The sequence below is a fragment of the Myxine glutinosa genome, chromosome 2, assembly GCF_964187855.1.
Source record: "Myxine glutinosa chromosome 2, kmMyxGlut1.1, whole genome shotgun sequence".
Lineage (NCBI taxonomy): Eukaryota > Metazoa > Chordata > Myxini > Myxiniformes > Myxinidae > Myxine > Myxine glutinosa.
The window spans coordinates 88,736,971-88,752,054 of NC_136262.1; the positions used below are offsets into that span (position 1 = coordinate 88,736,971).

At 41.6% G+C, this 15,084-nt stretch overlaps 1 protein-coding gene across 3 annotated transcripts in view; it reads left to right on the forward strand.

Moving 5' to 3' along the window:
- Positions 1-10,715, forward strand: part of FZR1 (fizzy and cell division cycle 20 related 1) — a 30,101-nt gene extending 19,386 nt beyond the window's left edge. For all 3 annotated transcript variants that reach the window (XM_068107836.2, XM_068107838.2, XM_078771203.1), the window contains 4 exons: positions 7,346-7,579; positions 9,436-9,540; positions 9,779-9,871; positions 9,959-10,715. In XM_068107836.2, coding sequence (XP_067963937.1) covers positions 7,346-7,579; positions 9,436-9,540; positions 9,779-9,871; positions 9,959-10,000 — 474 coding nt within the window. In that variant the 3' untranslated portion in view covers positions 10,001-10,715. The remainder of the gene's footprint in view (positions 1-7,345; positions 7,580-9,435; positions 9,541-9,778; positions 9,872-9,958) is intronic.
- Positions 10,716-15,084: the final 4,369 nt, after the last annotated feature.

The following is a 15,084-nucleotide window of genomic DNA, read 5'->3' on the forward strand; positions in this document are numbered from 1 at the left end:
TTGAACAGCATTTGCATATTGTCACTAAATTTGAAACCAACTTTTTGAGGTCAAAGGTCAACTCAAGGTCAAACTTCTAGAATCATCAATTTTCATCCAATTGACTTGAAAATTGAACAGCATTTGCATATTGAGTTACTCAATTGAGAAACCAACTATTTTTAAGGTCAAGTAACTCGGTCAAGTCTAGGTCAAACTTCTAAAATCATCAATTTTCATCTGACAAATAGTCATTCATCCGATTAACTTGAAAATTAAACAGCAATTACATAGTGCATCATTGAATTGGGAAACCAACAATTTTTAGGATCAAAAGGTCAAATGTTAAGTCTTGGTCAAACTTCTAATATCAATTTTCATCTGAAAAATCATCAGTTTTAATCCGATTGACCAGAATTTCGATGAAGATCGTCAATTTTAATGTTAATGAAATGGACAATTTGATGTATGCAAGGCAACATTTTTTGGGGAGAAGGGTGGATTTTGCAAGTATGACGTCTTGTTTGTGACGTGCTCTGCATGACGTCTTGTTTGTTTATCTGTGGTCTATACTCCATACTATCAAAGTAAATTTGTATATTGTACACCACTCCTTTCCTCTGCCATCTCCAGGCGCTGCATGACATTGTAGAAGTATAAAAACTTCTAGGTAAGCGAGTTATCGTGGGCATTCCAATTGAAACCTGTCCCTTGTCCTCTTAATTGAGAAAATGCATTATAATGACAACAAACTCCGATGTATTTCAGTTCTTTATGAATCTTAACAATACTACACTATACTTTATATGAATCTTGTAGGAAAAGGATTCATTATATTATTAAGGATGCGTGTAGATATATACTGGCCGAAAGCACCCGGCGTTGCCCGGGTTCTTTTTGAATGAATTTACTACTATAATTCAGCTTTTACTCGTGGCCGGAGAAGATTGACTTCTATAATTCAGCTCGGCTTTTAATTGCGAAATGGGCCAAGGCCGGCCGAGGCAGCCTCAACCGGCCTCACCACCTAGCCTATAACCTTCCCGGGGCCCTTCCCGACATTTTTAGTTCTTTTTGAATGAATTTACTACTATAATTCAGCTTTTACTCGCGGCCTTCGAAGATTGACTACTATAATTCAGCAGAGCTTTTAATTGCAAAATGGGCCCAGCCCGACCGCAGCGGCCTCTACCGGCCTCGCCACCTAGCCTATAACCTTCCCAGGGCCCGTCCTGACATTTTTTGTTTTGGAGGTTTCCTCCTATCTTTCACCGTTCAGGAGATTAGCGCGTGCAGACAAACAAACAAACAAACAAACAAAAACTTTCTTTTATATATATATTGATTACATTTAAAGGAATTTAAGAGTATAACTCAGACTCCGGTTGACTCAAAAGTGCCTTTGTGATGGAAAGATATACATTCATTTGCAGTTTTGTGTAAATACTAATTGCGAATAAGGTTTGTGAAAGCTTTGTTGTACAAAGATAATTATCTTCTGGTTCAAGTGACCCACTGAGAAGATAACGGTTTAATCAGGGAATCCTCATCCCCCGATCTCCCCCCTCCCCACTCCCTACTTCCTTATCAGCAATTCCTCGAACCTCAATCTACCCCTCCCTAATCCCTTATCAGAATCCCTCTCCCCTGATCTCCTCCCTCCTACTCCCTCCCACTGTGAGAACCCAATCAAATCTATAAATACTATAAAATGAAGTAAATGCAACTGAATGAAGAAGAATACTCGTGTCGACCCGGGGTCCTTGTGCTGTGTGAGTTGGTTATACCATGTATTTCTGTTGTAACGGAATGAGTATTTTTGCCAGTGTTATTAAATTTTACAAGTATTCAATGAGTGGACATGATTTCGTTTATGTACACAAATTGATCCACGACAACGTCATTGCCGGGCACCGAAGGGGGCTCGGCAACGTGCACTGAAAGGGAGTACTCAATTTTCACTCCGGTTGTTTGTTGTACACCGCTCCTTTCCTATGCCATCTCCAGATGCTGCATAACGTCATTGCCGGGCACCGAAGGGGGCTTGGCAATGACGCACGCTGAAAGGGAGTACTCAATTTTCACTCCGGTTGTTTTCTTTCTTGTTGTGCACCGCTCCTTTCCTATGCCATCTCCAGGCGCTGCATAACGTCATTGCCGGGCACCAAAGGGGGTCAGCAATGACGCGTGCTGAAAGGGAGTACTCAGTTTTCACTCTGGTTGTTTGTTTGTTTGCTTTCTTGTTTTCTTGTTTGTATGTCCGAGTGATATTTCAGCCATCATTTGAGCAAGGAAGCTGAAATTTGGGCACCATAGTGAGTAAATACTTTGTCAAAAACGGTATTTTTTTGTTTTTTGATTAATCAATTAATTGGTTAGTTATTTAATTATTAGCGATTAATTAAGTTCTTATACATTTCCTTTCTCTTCTGGCCATTATCTCGGGCACCTTTTGAGTCGGGAATCTGATATTTGGACATGCCACTGACCAAGTGATTTGGCTGGAAAGGCTGTTTTTGATTTATTAATTAATCAATTAATTATTTAATTATTTGATGAATGACTAAAAAAAACAACAACATTTAACTACAGATTCGGATGAAATGGTGGTGGTTTATGTGTACTATTAGCCAATTGATTATTTATTTATTTTTAATGATTATTATTTATTTATTTTCATTATTAATCATTTATTTATTTTCTTTATCATCTGGCCAATATCTCAGGCACCTTTTGAGCTAGGAAGCTGATATTTGGACATGACAATGATTTAATTAAATTTCTAAAAGTTACATCTTCGGATAAAGCACTAGTGGTTTAGTTATGCTATTAGGCAATTGATTAAGAAAATATTTTATGACTATCTTTTATTGATTTTAATTATGCAATTAATCAATCAAATATTGTGCACCACTCCCTCCAAATACAGTCTCTTTGAGCTGCACGGTGGTATTGCCGGGTGCCAGAGGCGCTGCAGCAATGCCGCGCCGTACGATATTTAATTATTTGGGCAATATCTCAGGCACCTTTTGAGCTCGGAAGCTGATATTTGGACATGACAATGACCAAGTGATTTGGCTATAAAGTCTATTTTTGATTTATTGATTCATCAATTAATTGATTAATTATTTAATTATTCGATTAATGACGACTAATTTTTTTTAAGTCACAGATTAGGATGAAACGGTGGTGGTTTAGGTATTCTTTTATTTAATTATTTTATGATTATTATTTATTTATTTTCATTATTAATAATTTATTTTCTTTCTCTTCTGGGCATTATCTCGGGCACCTTTTGAGGTAGGAAGCTGATATTTGGACACAAGTGTGACCTAGTAATGTGGCCAAGTGAAAGCCCGCTTGGAGTTTGCAAAAAAGCACCAAAAGGACTCTCAAACTGTGAGAAACAAGATTCTGTGGGCTTTCATGTGTCTTTCATTGAGGAGAGGCTTCCGTCAGGCCACTCTGCCATAAAGCCCAGATTGGTGGAGTGTTGCAGTGATGGTTGTCCTTCTGGAAGTTTCACCCATCTCCACACAGGATATCTGGAGCTCGACCAGAATGACCATCGGGTTCTTGGTCACCTCTAATACGAAGGCCCTTCTCCCCCGATTGCTCAGTTTGGCTGGGCGGCCAGCACTAGGAAGAGTCCTGGTTGTTCCAATCTTCTTCCATTTAAGAATTATGGAGGCCACTGTGCTCTTGGGAACCTTCAATGCAGCAGAAATTTTTTTGTAGGCTCTCCGTAGATCTGTGCCTCGACACAATCCTGTCTCTGAGCTCTGCAGGCAGTTCCTTCGACGTCATGGCTTGGTTTTTGCTCTGATATGCATTGTCAGCTGTGACACCTCATAAAGACAGGTGTGTGCCTTTCCAAATCATGCCCAATCAATTGAATTTACCACAGGTGGACTCCAATCAAGGTGTAGAAACATCTCAAAGATGAACAAGAGAAATGGGAGGCACCTGAGCTAAATTTCAAGTGTCATAGCAAAGGGTCTGAATACTTATGTCAATGTGATCTTTCAGGTTTTTCTTTTTAATAAATTTGCAAAACTTTCTAAAATCCTGTTTTCTCTTTGTCAGTATGGGGTATTGAGTGTAGGTTGATGAGGGAAAAATATGAATTTAAACGATTTCAGCATCAGGCTGCAACATAACAAAATGTGTAAAAGTGAAGGGGTCTGAATACTTTCTGAATGCACTGTGTATATATATATATATATATATATATATATATATATATATATATATATATACATATATATATATATACACACACACACACACACACACACACGCACACGCACACACAGTGCATTCAGAAAGCCTGGTGTTGGGCTAGCGGCTAGGGTGCCAGCTTAGGATCCTAGGATCCTGGGTTCGAATCCCGGTCGATCGCTGAATTAACACCAGGGGGGTTGACTCAGCCTGTCATCCTTCCGAGGTCGGCAAATTGAGTACCAGTTCACCGGTAATTCCCTGTTTGTCGTAAAAAGGCGACAAAAAGGGTTGGCGTCAGGAAGGGCATCCGGCCGTAAAACATTGCTTCAAAAAGGGGACCAAAAAAAAACAACAACAACCACGGTCCCCGAAAAAGGCCAACCCCTGCTTGCGGGGAAAAATGGCCTCTAAAGGTGGTTTATTCAGAAAGTATGTATGTATGTATGTATATATATATATATATATATATATATATATATATATATATATATATATATATATATATATATATATATATATATATATATATATATATATATATATATATATATATATATAAATTGTTACAGACGTGGCTTAGATGTTAGTTTACCGAGCGGTTTTGGTATGACCACGTCTGCACAAGTTACCGATTATACTCGACGTTGACGAAGCCGCGCCACGCTGGCTCAATAAGAAAAAGAAGACACCCGGCTGGGTTATAAAATGACGACACCAGGGATACGGTTCTCAAGACCTCCGGAGGAGATTATATTCGTTACGGAAAAGGTTAGATTACAGGGGCTAGAGGTACAACATAGAAAGACAAGCACTTAGACACAATCTTATATTATTCCCCAACAGACGACAGGCAAACGGGACAACGGCTGACTCACACGGGGGTTGATGGAAAGGACAGGCGGGTAGCGATGGCTCAAGGTGCACTCTTGGCTCAAGGACAGGGTCGACCCGGTCCGGTCCAGAGATGCGGAAGGTTGCACAGCGCTCGAGGTGGTAACGTTCTTTCACAGGCGGGTTCTCTTCCTCTCAGCGGTCGTAGGCAACGTTCTTTCTCCAGCTGGGGGCGCATCTGACGTCACGTCCGCTACGTGGCCGCGTATATCCGGCGGGGAGTGACACGCCCTCGGCTCGTTAGCTCCGCCTCGTGGAATCGGCACGTTGCTTCTCATTGGGTGCGTGCGGGGGGGTTTACCAGGCTCCGCCCTTGACGAGGAGCTGACAGCCAGCCCCTCCGTGGTAACCCCGTGGAGCGCGTGGTCAATGGCGTTAATCGAGCCGGTGTGAGGACGCATCCTCCCCCGCTCCGCCGCCATCTCCTCCGTTGCTGCAGCCATAGTTGGTTGGGGAAGAAGATGGAAGGAGGTATGGGAAAGGTCCTAAACTCACTACTGATGCCATATAATCACATTCTGGTGCAACGAAGAGTCATAATCAATGGAGACGAGGCCTTAACTGACATAGAATAAGAATAACTAGGAAGATGTCCGAAAGTTGTCTACGTGTGGTGCGGTGGACCTGGGCACGACATTTAATGGGGGAATAAGGGGAAGGTCGGCTCTACTGATTGTTATTTACATGCAATGGGACTAGGGAATGGGGGATTGGGGAAAGTTGGGGAGTATTGGAGAAAATAGGGGAATATTTACAAGCGGATATGGAGGCCAAATTCCATATTCGCAACAATATATATATATATATATATATATATATATATATATATATATATATATATATATATATATATATATATATATATATATATATATATATATATATATATATATATATATACAGTGGAACCTTGACTTACGAGTGCCCCAACTTACGAGTTTTTCGAGATACGAGCCGTCGCTCCGGCGGTTTATTGCTTTGAGATGCGAGCCGAGATCCGAGTTACGAGCTTTCGCCACCCGGTCACGTGGTTATCTTGCCGTGCACGTACAGTACGTATCTCTGTCGTATAGCGCTGCATATTTTTTTTTCGCATTTTGGTTATTTCGAGTTCACGCCGCCAGGTGGGTTCTGGTCACGTGGTTATCTTGCCGTGCACGTACAGTACGTATCTCTGTCGTATAGCGCTGCATTTTTTTCTTCGCATTTTGGTTATTTCGAGTTCACGCCGCCAGGTGGGTTCTGGTCACGTGGTTATCTTGCCGTGCACGTACAGTACGTATCTCTGTCGTATAGCGCTGCATTTTTTTTTCGCATTTTGGTTATTTCGAGTTCACGCCGCCAGGTGGGTTCTGGTCACGTGGTTATCTTGCCGTGCAAGTACAGTACGTATCTCTGTCGTACAGCGCTGCATTTTTTTTTTCGCATTTTGGTTATTTCGGAAAATTTCTTAGTTTTAACCATGGGGCCTAAGAAAGTGAGTGGCAAGTGCAGTGCTGAGAAGAAGAAGAGGATGATGTGCTTGGATATAAAACACGCAATCGTCGAAAAACATGAGCGAGGTGTCGAGGAGGACGTATATAACGGCAGAGGAGAAGAGCATGCCAGGCCACAACTTGTTCAGAATGCCGGCGATAGCTCGCCTTCTCTTTGTGGAAAACACGGTGAGATCCTTAACATCCAACAACTAATGGGACGCAAACGGGGCGCCCAGTTTAGCGGTACACACATTGATGAATCACCCTGCCTGTGATTCACCCATGACAGGTTATAGCTGGGTCGGGATTCAAACCCAGGCTGGACAGTTTAGACTTTAGAGTCAAGTGTGCGTACCTCCAGTCCAGGCCATCCTGCCAACTTGTATGCTGCATACAGGTGAAATATAAAGCGCGAGATATTTTTATATATACTGTATATTTTAAAAAAAATTGGTGTGGTTTTTGGCGGGCTGGAACGGATTAATAGCATTTCAATGCATTTCAATGGGGAAATTTGATTTGAGATACGAGCAATTTGAGTTACGAGCTCGGTCACGGAACGAATTAAACTCGTAAGTCAAGGTTCCACTGTATATATATATATATATATATATATATATATATATATATATATATATATATATATATATATATATATATATATATATATATATATATATATATATATATATATATGCTTCAAAAACTGAAAAACAACAACCAAATCCATTCGTATTTTGTTCATTTTCTCCACTGATATTCCTTTCTTGTAGTTGTTCGTGTGGAGTGGTGCTGGCGCTTCACCTGTGCAAAGTTACACCGAGCATCTGGCTGCAGTAAAAGCCATTGCATGGTCTCCACATCAACACGGCTTATTGGCATCTGGCGGTGGAACAGCCGATCGTTGCATCCGATTCTGGAATACCCTTACTGGGCAACCTCTTCAGGCTGTGGACACTGGCTCGCAGGTCTGCAACTTGGCCTGGTCCAAACATGCTTCAGAGCTGGTAAGGAGCTAGGGCTTTGGTTCTGGCCTTCTAAACATTTGGTTGCAATTGGTAAAAACGAAGTCTTCTTTTGTTAGGGCATCTCATCTCGATTCTCGAAGAGATGAACTTATAAAATGAGTCACGATGTCAGGATGTCTGTCCGTCCGTCCGTCAGTTACTTTTTGCTAATTTTGATACTCCTCCCTTATCACCCGGCTGATTGTTCTGAAACTTGACATATGAATACAAGACAGTAACCCGCACAAACACTCAGGCTTAAATTTTTCGATTTCGGATCATGGGAATCGGAAGGATCGTGGGCTACCGGGGGCTACCAAATTTCGGATTGTGGGTGACCAGGATGGTGGGGAGGGAGCAGGAAGGGGCAGGTTACCCCCCAAAACTTTGGATCCCTACTCGTCCCTTATTTACCAACCGATTGTTCTGAAACCTGATACAGCCCTTCTACTCGATGGTCCTCAGGATTGCTCGGTGTTAGATTTTTCGATTTTGGATCATTGGGGGTTGGAGGGGGGGAGGTTCCAGGGGAGTTACCCCCTGAAAGTTCAGATCCCTACGCGTCCCTTATTAACAACCGATTCCTCTGAAACCCGATACAGCCATTCTACTCGATGGTCCGCAGGATCGATCGCTCAGTCTTATATTTTTCAATTTCGGTCGATGGGAGCTCCCAGTGGGGGTTACCTCTTGAAACTTCAGATCCACATTTGTCCCTTATTTACTAGCCGATTGCTCTGAAATCTGATGAAGCCCTTTTACTAGACTAGATGATCCGCAAGATCACTTGGTCTTAGATTTTTCGAATTTGGATTGTGGGGCTCCCAGGGGATCAGGGAGGTACCCCAAAATCAGCAAAGTTCTGAACTACAACCTTAAGAGATGACCGTCAGCCCACTTGGGGTTCTTTTTTCTTTTTTCTTGGCGTAGCTCATAGGGCAAAGCCGTCTAGAACAGTGTATGTATGTATGTATGTATGTATGTATGTATGTATGTATCTATGTCCCCTCAAACGTACACCAATCAGATCTGAGGATCTGGTCACATGACAGGGGTGATGTGATGTCATTACGGCTGTACGACGGCTGAATCCACACACCGCCATTTTTATTATACATTTCGGACATTTCGGAGGCCGGACATTTCGTTGAACCTGTCATGTATCACAATCTGCATGCTCTACTTTGACGCTTTTCATTTAGTGTGAAACTCAAACAAACCGATTGTTAAAATGATCATCAAACATCGAAATCATAGGCGTTATAGGGTCTTCGAACGACATGGTATGTATAGGCCTTATGCTTCATGCCTAACCTTTAGGCTGCTTCGGACAAATTCACCCAGGTTTATTAATACAGTAGTATTGCTTTCGTAATAATAATAATAATGATCTAGTAAATATAATCATAACACTGTAAGCCCTTTGTCGTGATTGCAAGGTTAGTGGATTGAAGCGGTCTATGGTTGGTTCATTGTTGACATGAAACATATAGAATAAACCAGTGTCTCAATGCAATCTCTTCACTTCCATGGTGATAGACAGCTTAGAGACTTATGGTACTTCAAAATCATTTAATACTTACATTATTTGCTAACTGGTATCTCCACCCAGGCCATACTATCCTCTTAAACTAAAGTATCAAACAAGCCTGGCTACGCTGCTGTTAGAGTTTGTCTTGTTTACATTTACTGACTTGTGTTTTGTAAAACTAACTGCAAGTTGCATTTAACAGGTCTGTTTTTATTTTCCTTTTTTGTAATGTCAATTTTTTTAAAGTTATAAAATGCCTGACATCACATCGTTTCAATTACAAACAAACTTGCCCTCATTTAATTCTTTCCACTCTCCCTTAAAGGTCAGTACACATGGATACTCACAGAATCAGATCCTGCTATGGAAGTACCCCTCGCTCACGCAGGTGGCCAAACTCACCGGCCACTCCTACCGTGTTCTCTACCTCGTAAGCACTTCCACATTACCCACCTTTGGAATCGATTAATTGATTATTGTCTTTTTTCATGGTTGTATTTCCTTTTCGGTACATTGAAGTTTTTTGGCTTGTATGGCAATTGATCTACTGGTGTAGTAAACTCATACTCTCGATCTCATTTGCTTATCATTAAGTAGCCCCAGCTACTAAGATACACAGACCATGTCACCAACTGATTCTCCAACATCCCCATTCTCCCTGTCTCTAGGCTGTTTCCCCTGATGGTGAGGCTATAGTGACTGGAGCGGGAGATGAAACCCTTAGGTTTTGGAATGTCTTCAGTAAGGCCCGATCTCCCAAAGTGAGCTTCTTGATGAGTTGGTCTAATTATGCTGCTTGACTTGCCTGTATAACCTGGCACTGATTTGAATATTTTTCCCTTCACTAGGAATCCAATTCCTGCCTCAACCTCTTCACCCGGATACGCTGACCCACATGTGCTCTTTCCTGCGTGTGCGGTTTCCAGACTCCTCCTCATCTGGATTCATCCATCAACCTCTTAAAGAACTTCTGTCCTATTCGCACATGTATTGCTCCCATTTCTGCCTAACTCTGTAAATGTCCCTCTTGCGAATGTAAAGATTTATTCGTATGTTAAGTCCTTTGTTTGCGAAGTTACTTTGTGATTATTTTATTTTGTCCTTATGCGGTCGAATATGGGAGTCTATTTGTCAAATAGACCCAGACTTTGTGTATAGATAAGATGCGAGTGATATAATTGTGTATGTGAGAAAGTAGCATTTTTCTGGTCCTTCAGTTGTTGAGTTAAGATTATCACTGCGTTTCAACCACCTTTTTTATACAGCACACCTATTTTTAAGTTCAGATCATCTCCGCATTTCAACTACCTTTTTATAAGACTTTTTTCAAATGCGTTGAACCTTTTTGATTACCAACACGGCACAACTGCTGTGCTTGTTCTGCATGGTTCTTGCAGCACTGGTTTTGAGCAATTATAGCGATTGCTGATCCTTTGACATCATGCTGGTTTTTCCTTCCTATTTGCAGTCATCTTCACAAAGTGATAAAGATCCTGGTTGTTGTTATTCCAAATTTCCTATGCGTGCTTTGTGGTTCAGCACATATTCAGTATTTTGGTTAGACTGTTTTTCACACACTCTCATTAAAACTATTGTTGGACAGTTTCTTTTTCTTTGGTTGTTATTACCTCCGCCACCAAAGGTGGATGGAGGTTGTTTTCACCCCTGTTTGTTTGTTTGTTTGTTTGTTTGTTTGTGAACAAAATATCTCAAAATGTTGTGGACAGATTCAGACGAAATTTGGCAGAGATGTGGCGTATGTCACAAGGGCGAAATTATTAGATTTTGGTGAGGATTCGGATCCAGCTACTAGAATTTTTAAGTGATTCTTCACCATTGGGAGATGGGGCCAAAAACTATACATTGCGGGATATCTCAAAAAGTTATGGATGGATTTGGACGAAACTTGGACAGGTTGTGTGTGTGACAAGGAAGAATCGATTCGATTTTGGTGAAGATCTGAATAAGGATTCGGATATGAGAATTATTTAATTTTTAAAGTGATTCTTCACCATTGAGTGATATGGCCAAACAGGTGGAGGGAGGTATGCCCTCTACTGAGTGCCGTTCTAGTTTTATTTTAAATTGATCGCTAAGTGCATGACGATGTAAGCATTTGGCAACCACTAACGATTAATACTCCCATTCTAAGTTGTAACCAGTTGTAACTGGCTTCACTAGTCCCTAACGGATGGCAGAGGCTATTCCAATCGGTCCATGTAGATCTACTTTAATATAGATGCTTCATTCTCAGATCTACTGTGCTCTATATACCCCAAATGCTTTGCATTATTAAATGCTCAGTCATCCTCACCCTGCCTGTTCCCATAGGGATGGAGGGTATTGTAATCGGCCTGTGCGCCAGTGTATTCAGATCTACTTTAATAATGATCCTTCAGTACCAGATCTACTGTAATATATGTACACTGGTGAGGCTTTGCATTGGATGCTCAGTCCTGCTAGCATTGCCCGTTACCAAAGTAAAGCAGAGATTGTTGCAATCTGAGTCTGCATGCAGATCTGGTTTATAAGACTGTTCATTTGCAGATCTACTGTAGTCTATATAACTTGCTGTTGATCTGCATTTTCAAATGCCCTGTTTCGTTCAGTTTTCTTCTGCATTACAGTACTTACGTTTATTGCTTACAGTCAGTCAGCCTCGACTCCTGACCAGCTATTTTTTGATATCGCATGAGAGCACCATGATGTGGTGGTGAAACGAAAATGTGTAAATTTTTAAATATCCACAACTAGTGATCTTGATCAATTTGTATGGAAAGAGGCATGCGATGAACTTGTGCTGAGTAATACCCCATTCGCACATGTTTAAAATCTAGTTGAAAGCAGCAATATTAAGGATTTGCATTCTAAATTTTGACAAATCGACATATACAATGTCTTGAGATAATTGGTTCATTTGTGTAAAGAAGAGCAGTTCAATATTGGATTAACATAACAACCCATTCTGGAAGCTCAAGATGATGGATATGAGCTTATTGCAGAAAACGGTTTATAATCCTTGTCTAAGCTTTACATTCATTGTATTTCCTATACAGGTGGTTATGCTACTTATGCAATATGAAGAATTGTCTGGACTACTAATACACGTAAGGTTTCTGAAATATTTGTGCTATTTCAAAAACTAACTCGTCACCATTATGTAAATTAGTAGAGTATCCGCCCTACAGGGGATCTTGTTCCAAGCATACAACAGGTTCTTCTGACACGCCCCTTTTTGGGGCAGTGAAAAGACAACAGACCGCGGTTTCGCTCACTCCCGAAAAAAAAAAATGCAGGCTATGCACATGAAGCAAAAACATGCATTCTGCTCATGTGCATATACAATATACATTTTGGTTATATAGTTTGGATAATTACAATTGCACTGGTCCATATGCTGACACCAGAGGGCTGAGGCCTCTACGTATTGTCGCCTTCACAAAGCCCATGATGCCTATGGCTCCAACTTTTCGATATTTGATAGTCTTCTTTTACAGTCGCTCAGGTTGTTTTACACTGAACGGGAAACTTGGAGGGAAAGCATTGCGATTCATAATATGACACTTCCAACGATGTATTGGGCTTTACAAAATGGCGAAAGTATGATTTTAGTCTTAGGCAAAATTCCAGGGGCATAGAAAAGGCCCCTTTATATAAGGGCATGTGCCATGTGGCAAAGTATTGAAAAGAAGAGACATTCCATAGATTGTAGAAAATGTCGAACAATAGAAAATAAGGGGTATTCAAAAAATCTCGTGTGCATGCTGGACTACCCTTGTGTTCTGAGGAGGAACCAAGTAATGCTTTAGAAAAGTTCATGTAAAGGGGCGCCAATTTGATTCATACACCGGCATGAAGAAGTAAATGCATTTTATTTGCCAGATGTAGGACGCCCCTTTATATGAACTTTTCTAGAGCATTAGTTGGTTCCTCCTCAGAATATCATATAATGGAGCAAGTGTTTGACGTTCTATATATAATGGAGTTCTATATATTATATAATATAGTTCTATATATCAGACAATGTAAGTACGTCTATAAAGTATGTACAATTGGAATGTAAGTGCATCTTTAAAGTACAGTATGTCCAATTGGAATGTGAGTGCATCTATAAATTATGTACAATTAAAATGTGAGCACGTCTATAAAGTATTGTTGCAGTTTTTAGAACCCTCACTTGTAAATAATTCTTGTAAATATTCCATCATTTAAAAGGTTAAAGGTTGCACCCTTAGTTAGTCCATATGCAACACGTAGGCCACCATAGGAACTTTAGTTATTTCCTTATTATGTGTCAGATAAGGCCGTGTTCCCAATAGTTGAATCTGCGTTGCATCAATCAAATAAGGAGTAGGCCCTTCCGTTCATTTTGCAGCCGCTCTCTCCCAAGCTACGCCATAATGCGCCCGACAGTCGGGGCTTGTCTCTCCCCAAATTGTCACGTGGTTTGATTAGCAGCATTCGCTGCATTGAGCCTTCGACGACGCCTTAGCGCTCGCTCCAAACGCCATTGAACATGCCGAGGAAAAAGATGTGGCCGAGATGATGTGGCCTTAGCGCTCGCTCCAAACGCCATTGAACATTGAACATGCCTCAGGCCGAGGAAAAAGGGGGCGGGACACAAGAACGAGGTGTGGCCACGTCAACTCACCATCAAGGGCGGAGCCGGTGAGCCCTCGCCAACCAACCAGAGCTGAGGTGAGCTCACTGGCGGGCGTGGTTTGATGAAGCGCGCATTGATCTTTGAGCGCATTATATAAGCGCACGCGCCAAGCCCTTTGAGGGACTGCACCACGGACTGCTGATTGTATAGGACTGCGCGGAGAGAGCTCGATTACCACGGACTTGGGGACTTGAGGAACTGCGTGAGGGAGCTTGTTTGATACGAACTGCCTTTGATACGAACTGCCCTTTGATACGAACTGCCTTTGATAAGAACATTGATCGGGAGAGAGAGAGCGTTGGCACGAAATACGTATTACATATGCCGCATCCCAGTTCCCCCGATATCTGTAAGGTCCGCTCGCGGTCAACAACAACGACGCGCTGCCGGCCCGCTTCCATCACCACCACGGCACGAGTCGGGACCGGACGAGGAGCCTGGACATCTGCTTGGACCTTCCTCCCCTACCAGCTACCAACCCGTGTGAGTGTGTATGTTCGTCTGCGGTCGTTAAGTTAAGACTGTATAGTTAAGCCTGCCCTGTCATACTTCTTCTTCTTCCTCTTCTTCTTCTTCTTCTTGTATATTCCTTTCGTTTCCTCTTCTTCTTGATTGTAAATAAATTCACCTGTTCTTTCTTGGTTTTTCCATAATCCGATTGCCTCCGTCCTTTCTTTCCATTGAGCACCTGTGGCACGATTTCGGAACCGCTATAATCGAGTTAGCATTTGTTAACGGCTCGGATCGCGGACTGCTAACCGCTCGGCATTTACCATCACATCCGTGGTTCGAGCGGAGTTATTTCCCTGCTCGCGGTCGGTGTTGGTAATTAGGTATTTGGGACCCAAATTGACCAATCACCCTACCCAGGACCGACCGGAAGGAGCGTTGTAGCTTCCAGGACTCGGGACGGCCAGCTTAAAAGACAAGGGGATTAACCCCCCTTGATAAGGGGAGAGCCGACCCCCGAATCCGTAACAGTATGTACAATTAGAATGTGAGTACGTCTATAAAGTATGTACAATTAGATTGTGAGTATATCCATAAAGTATGTACAATTAGAATGTGAGTATATCTATAAAGTATATACGTATATCTATAAAGAATGTGTCTAAAAAGTATGTACAATTAGAATGTGAGTATATCTATGTACGTAATGTAAAACCATACGAAACAAGTCTGGGCGAGAGTATGCAACTTTGATTGCTTGTTCTTGTTTCTCCCCTTTTGTTCTTCACGCCTCCCAACATGATCACTTTCCTCATTTTGACTAGGACACCACTTTGATCTCAGTACTGTATCCAATGATGT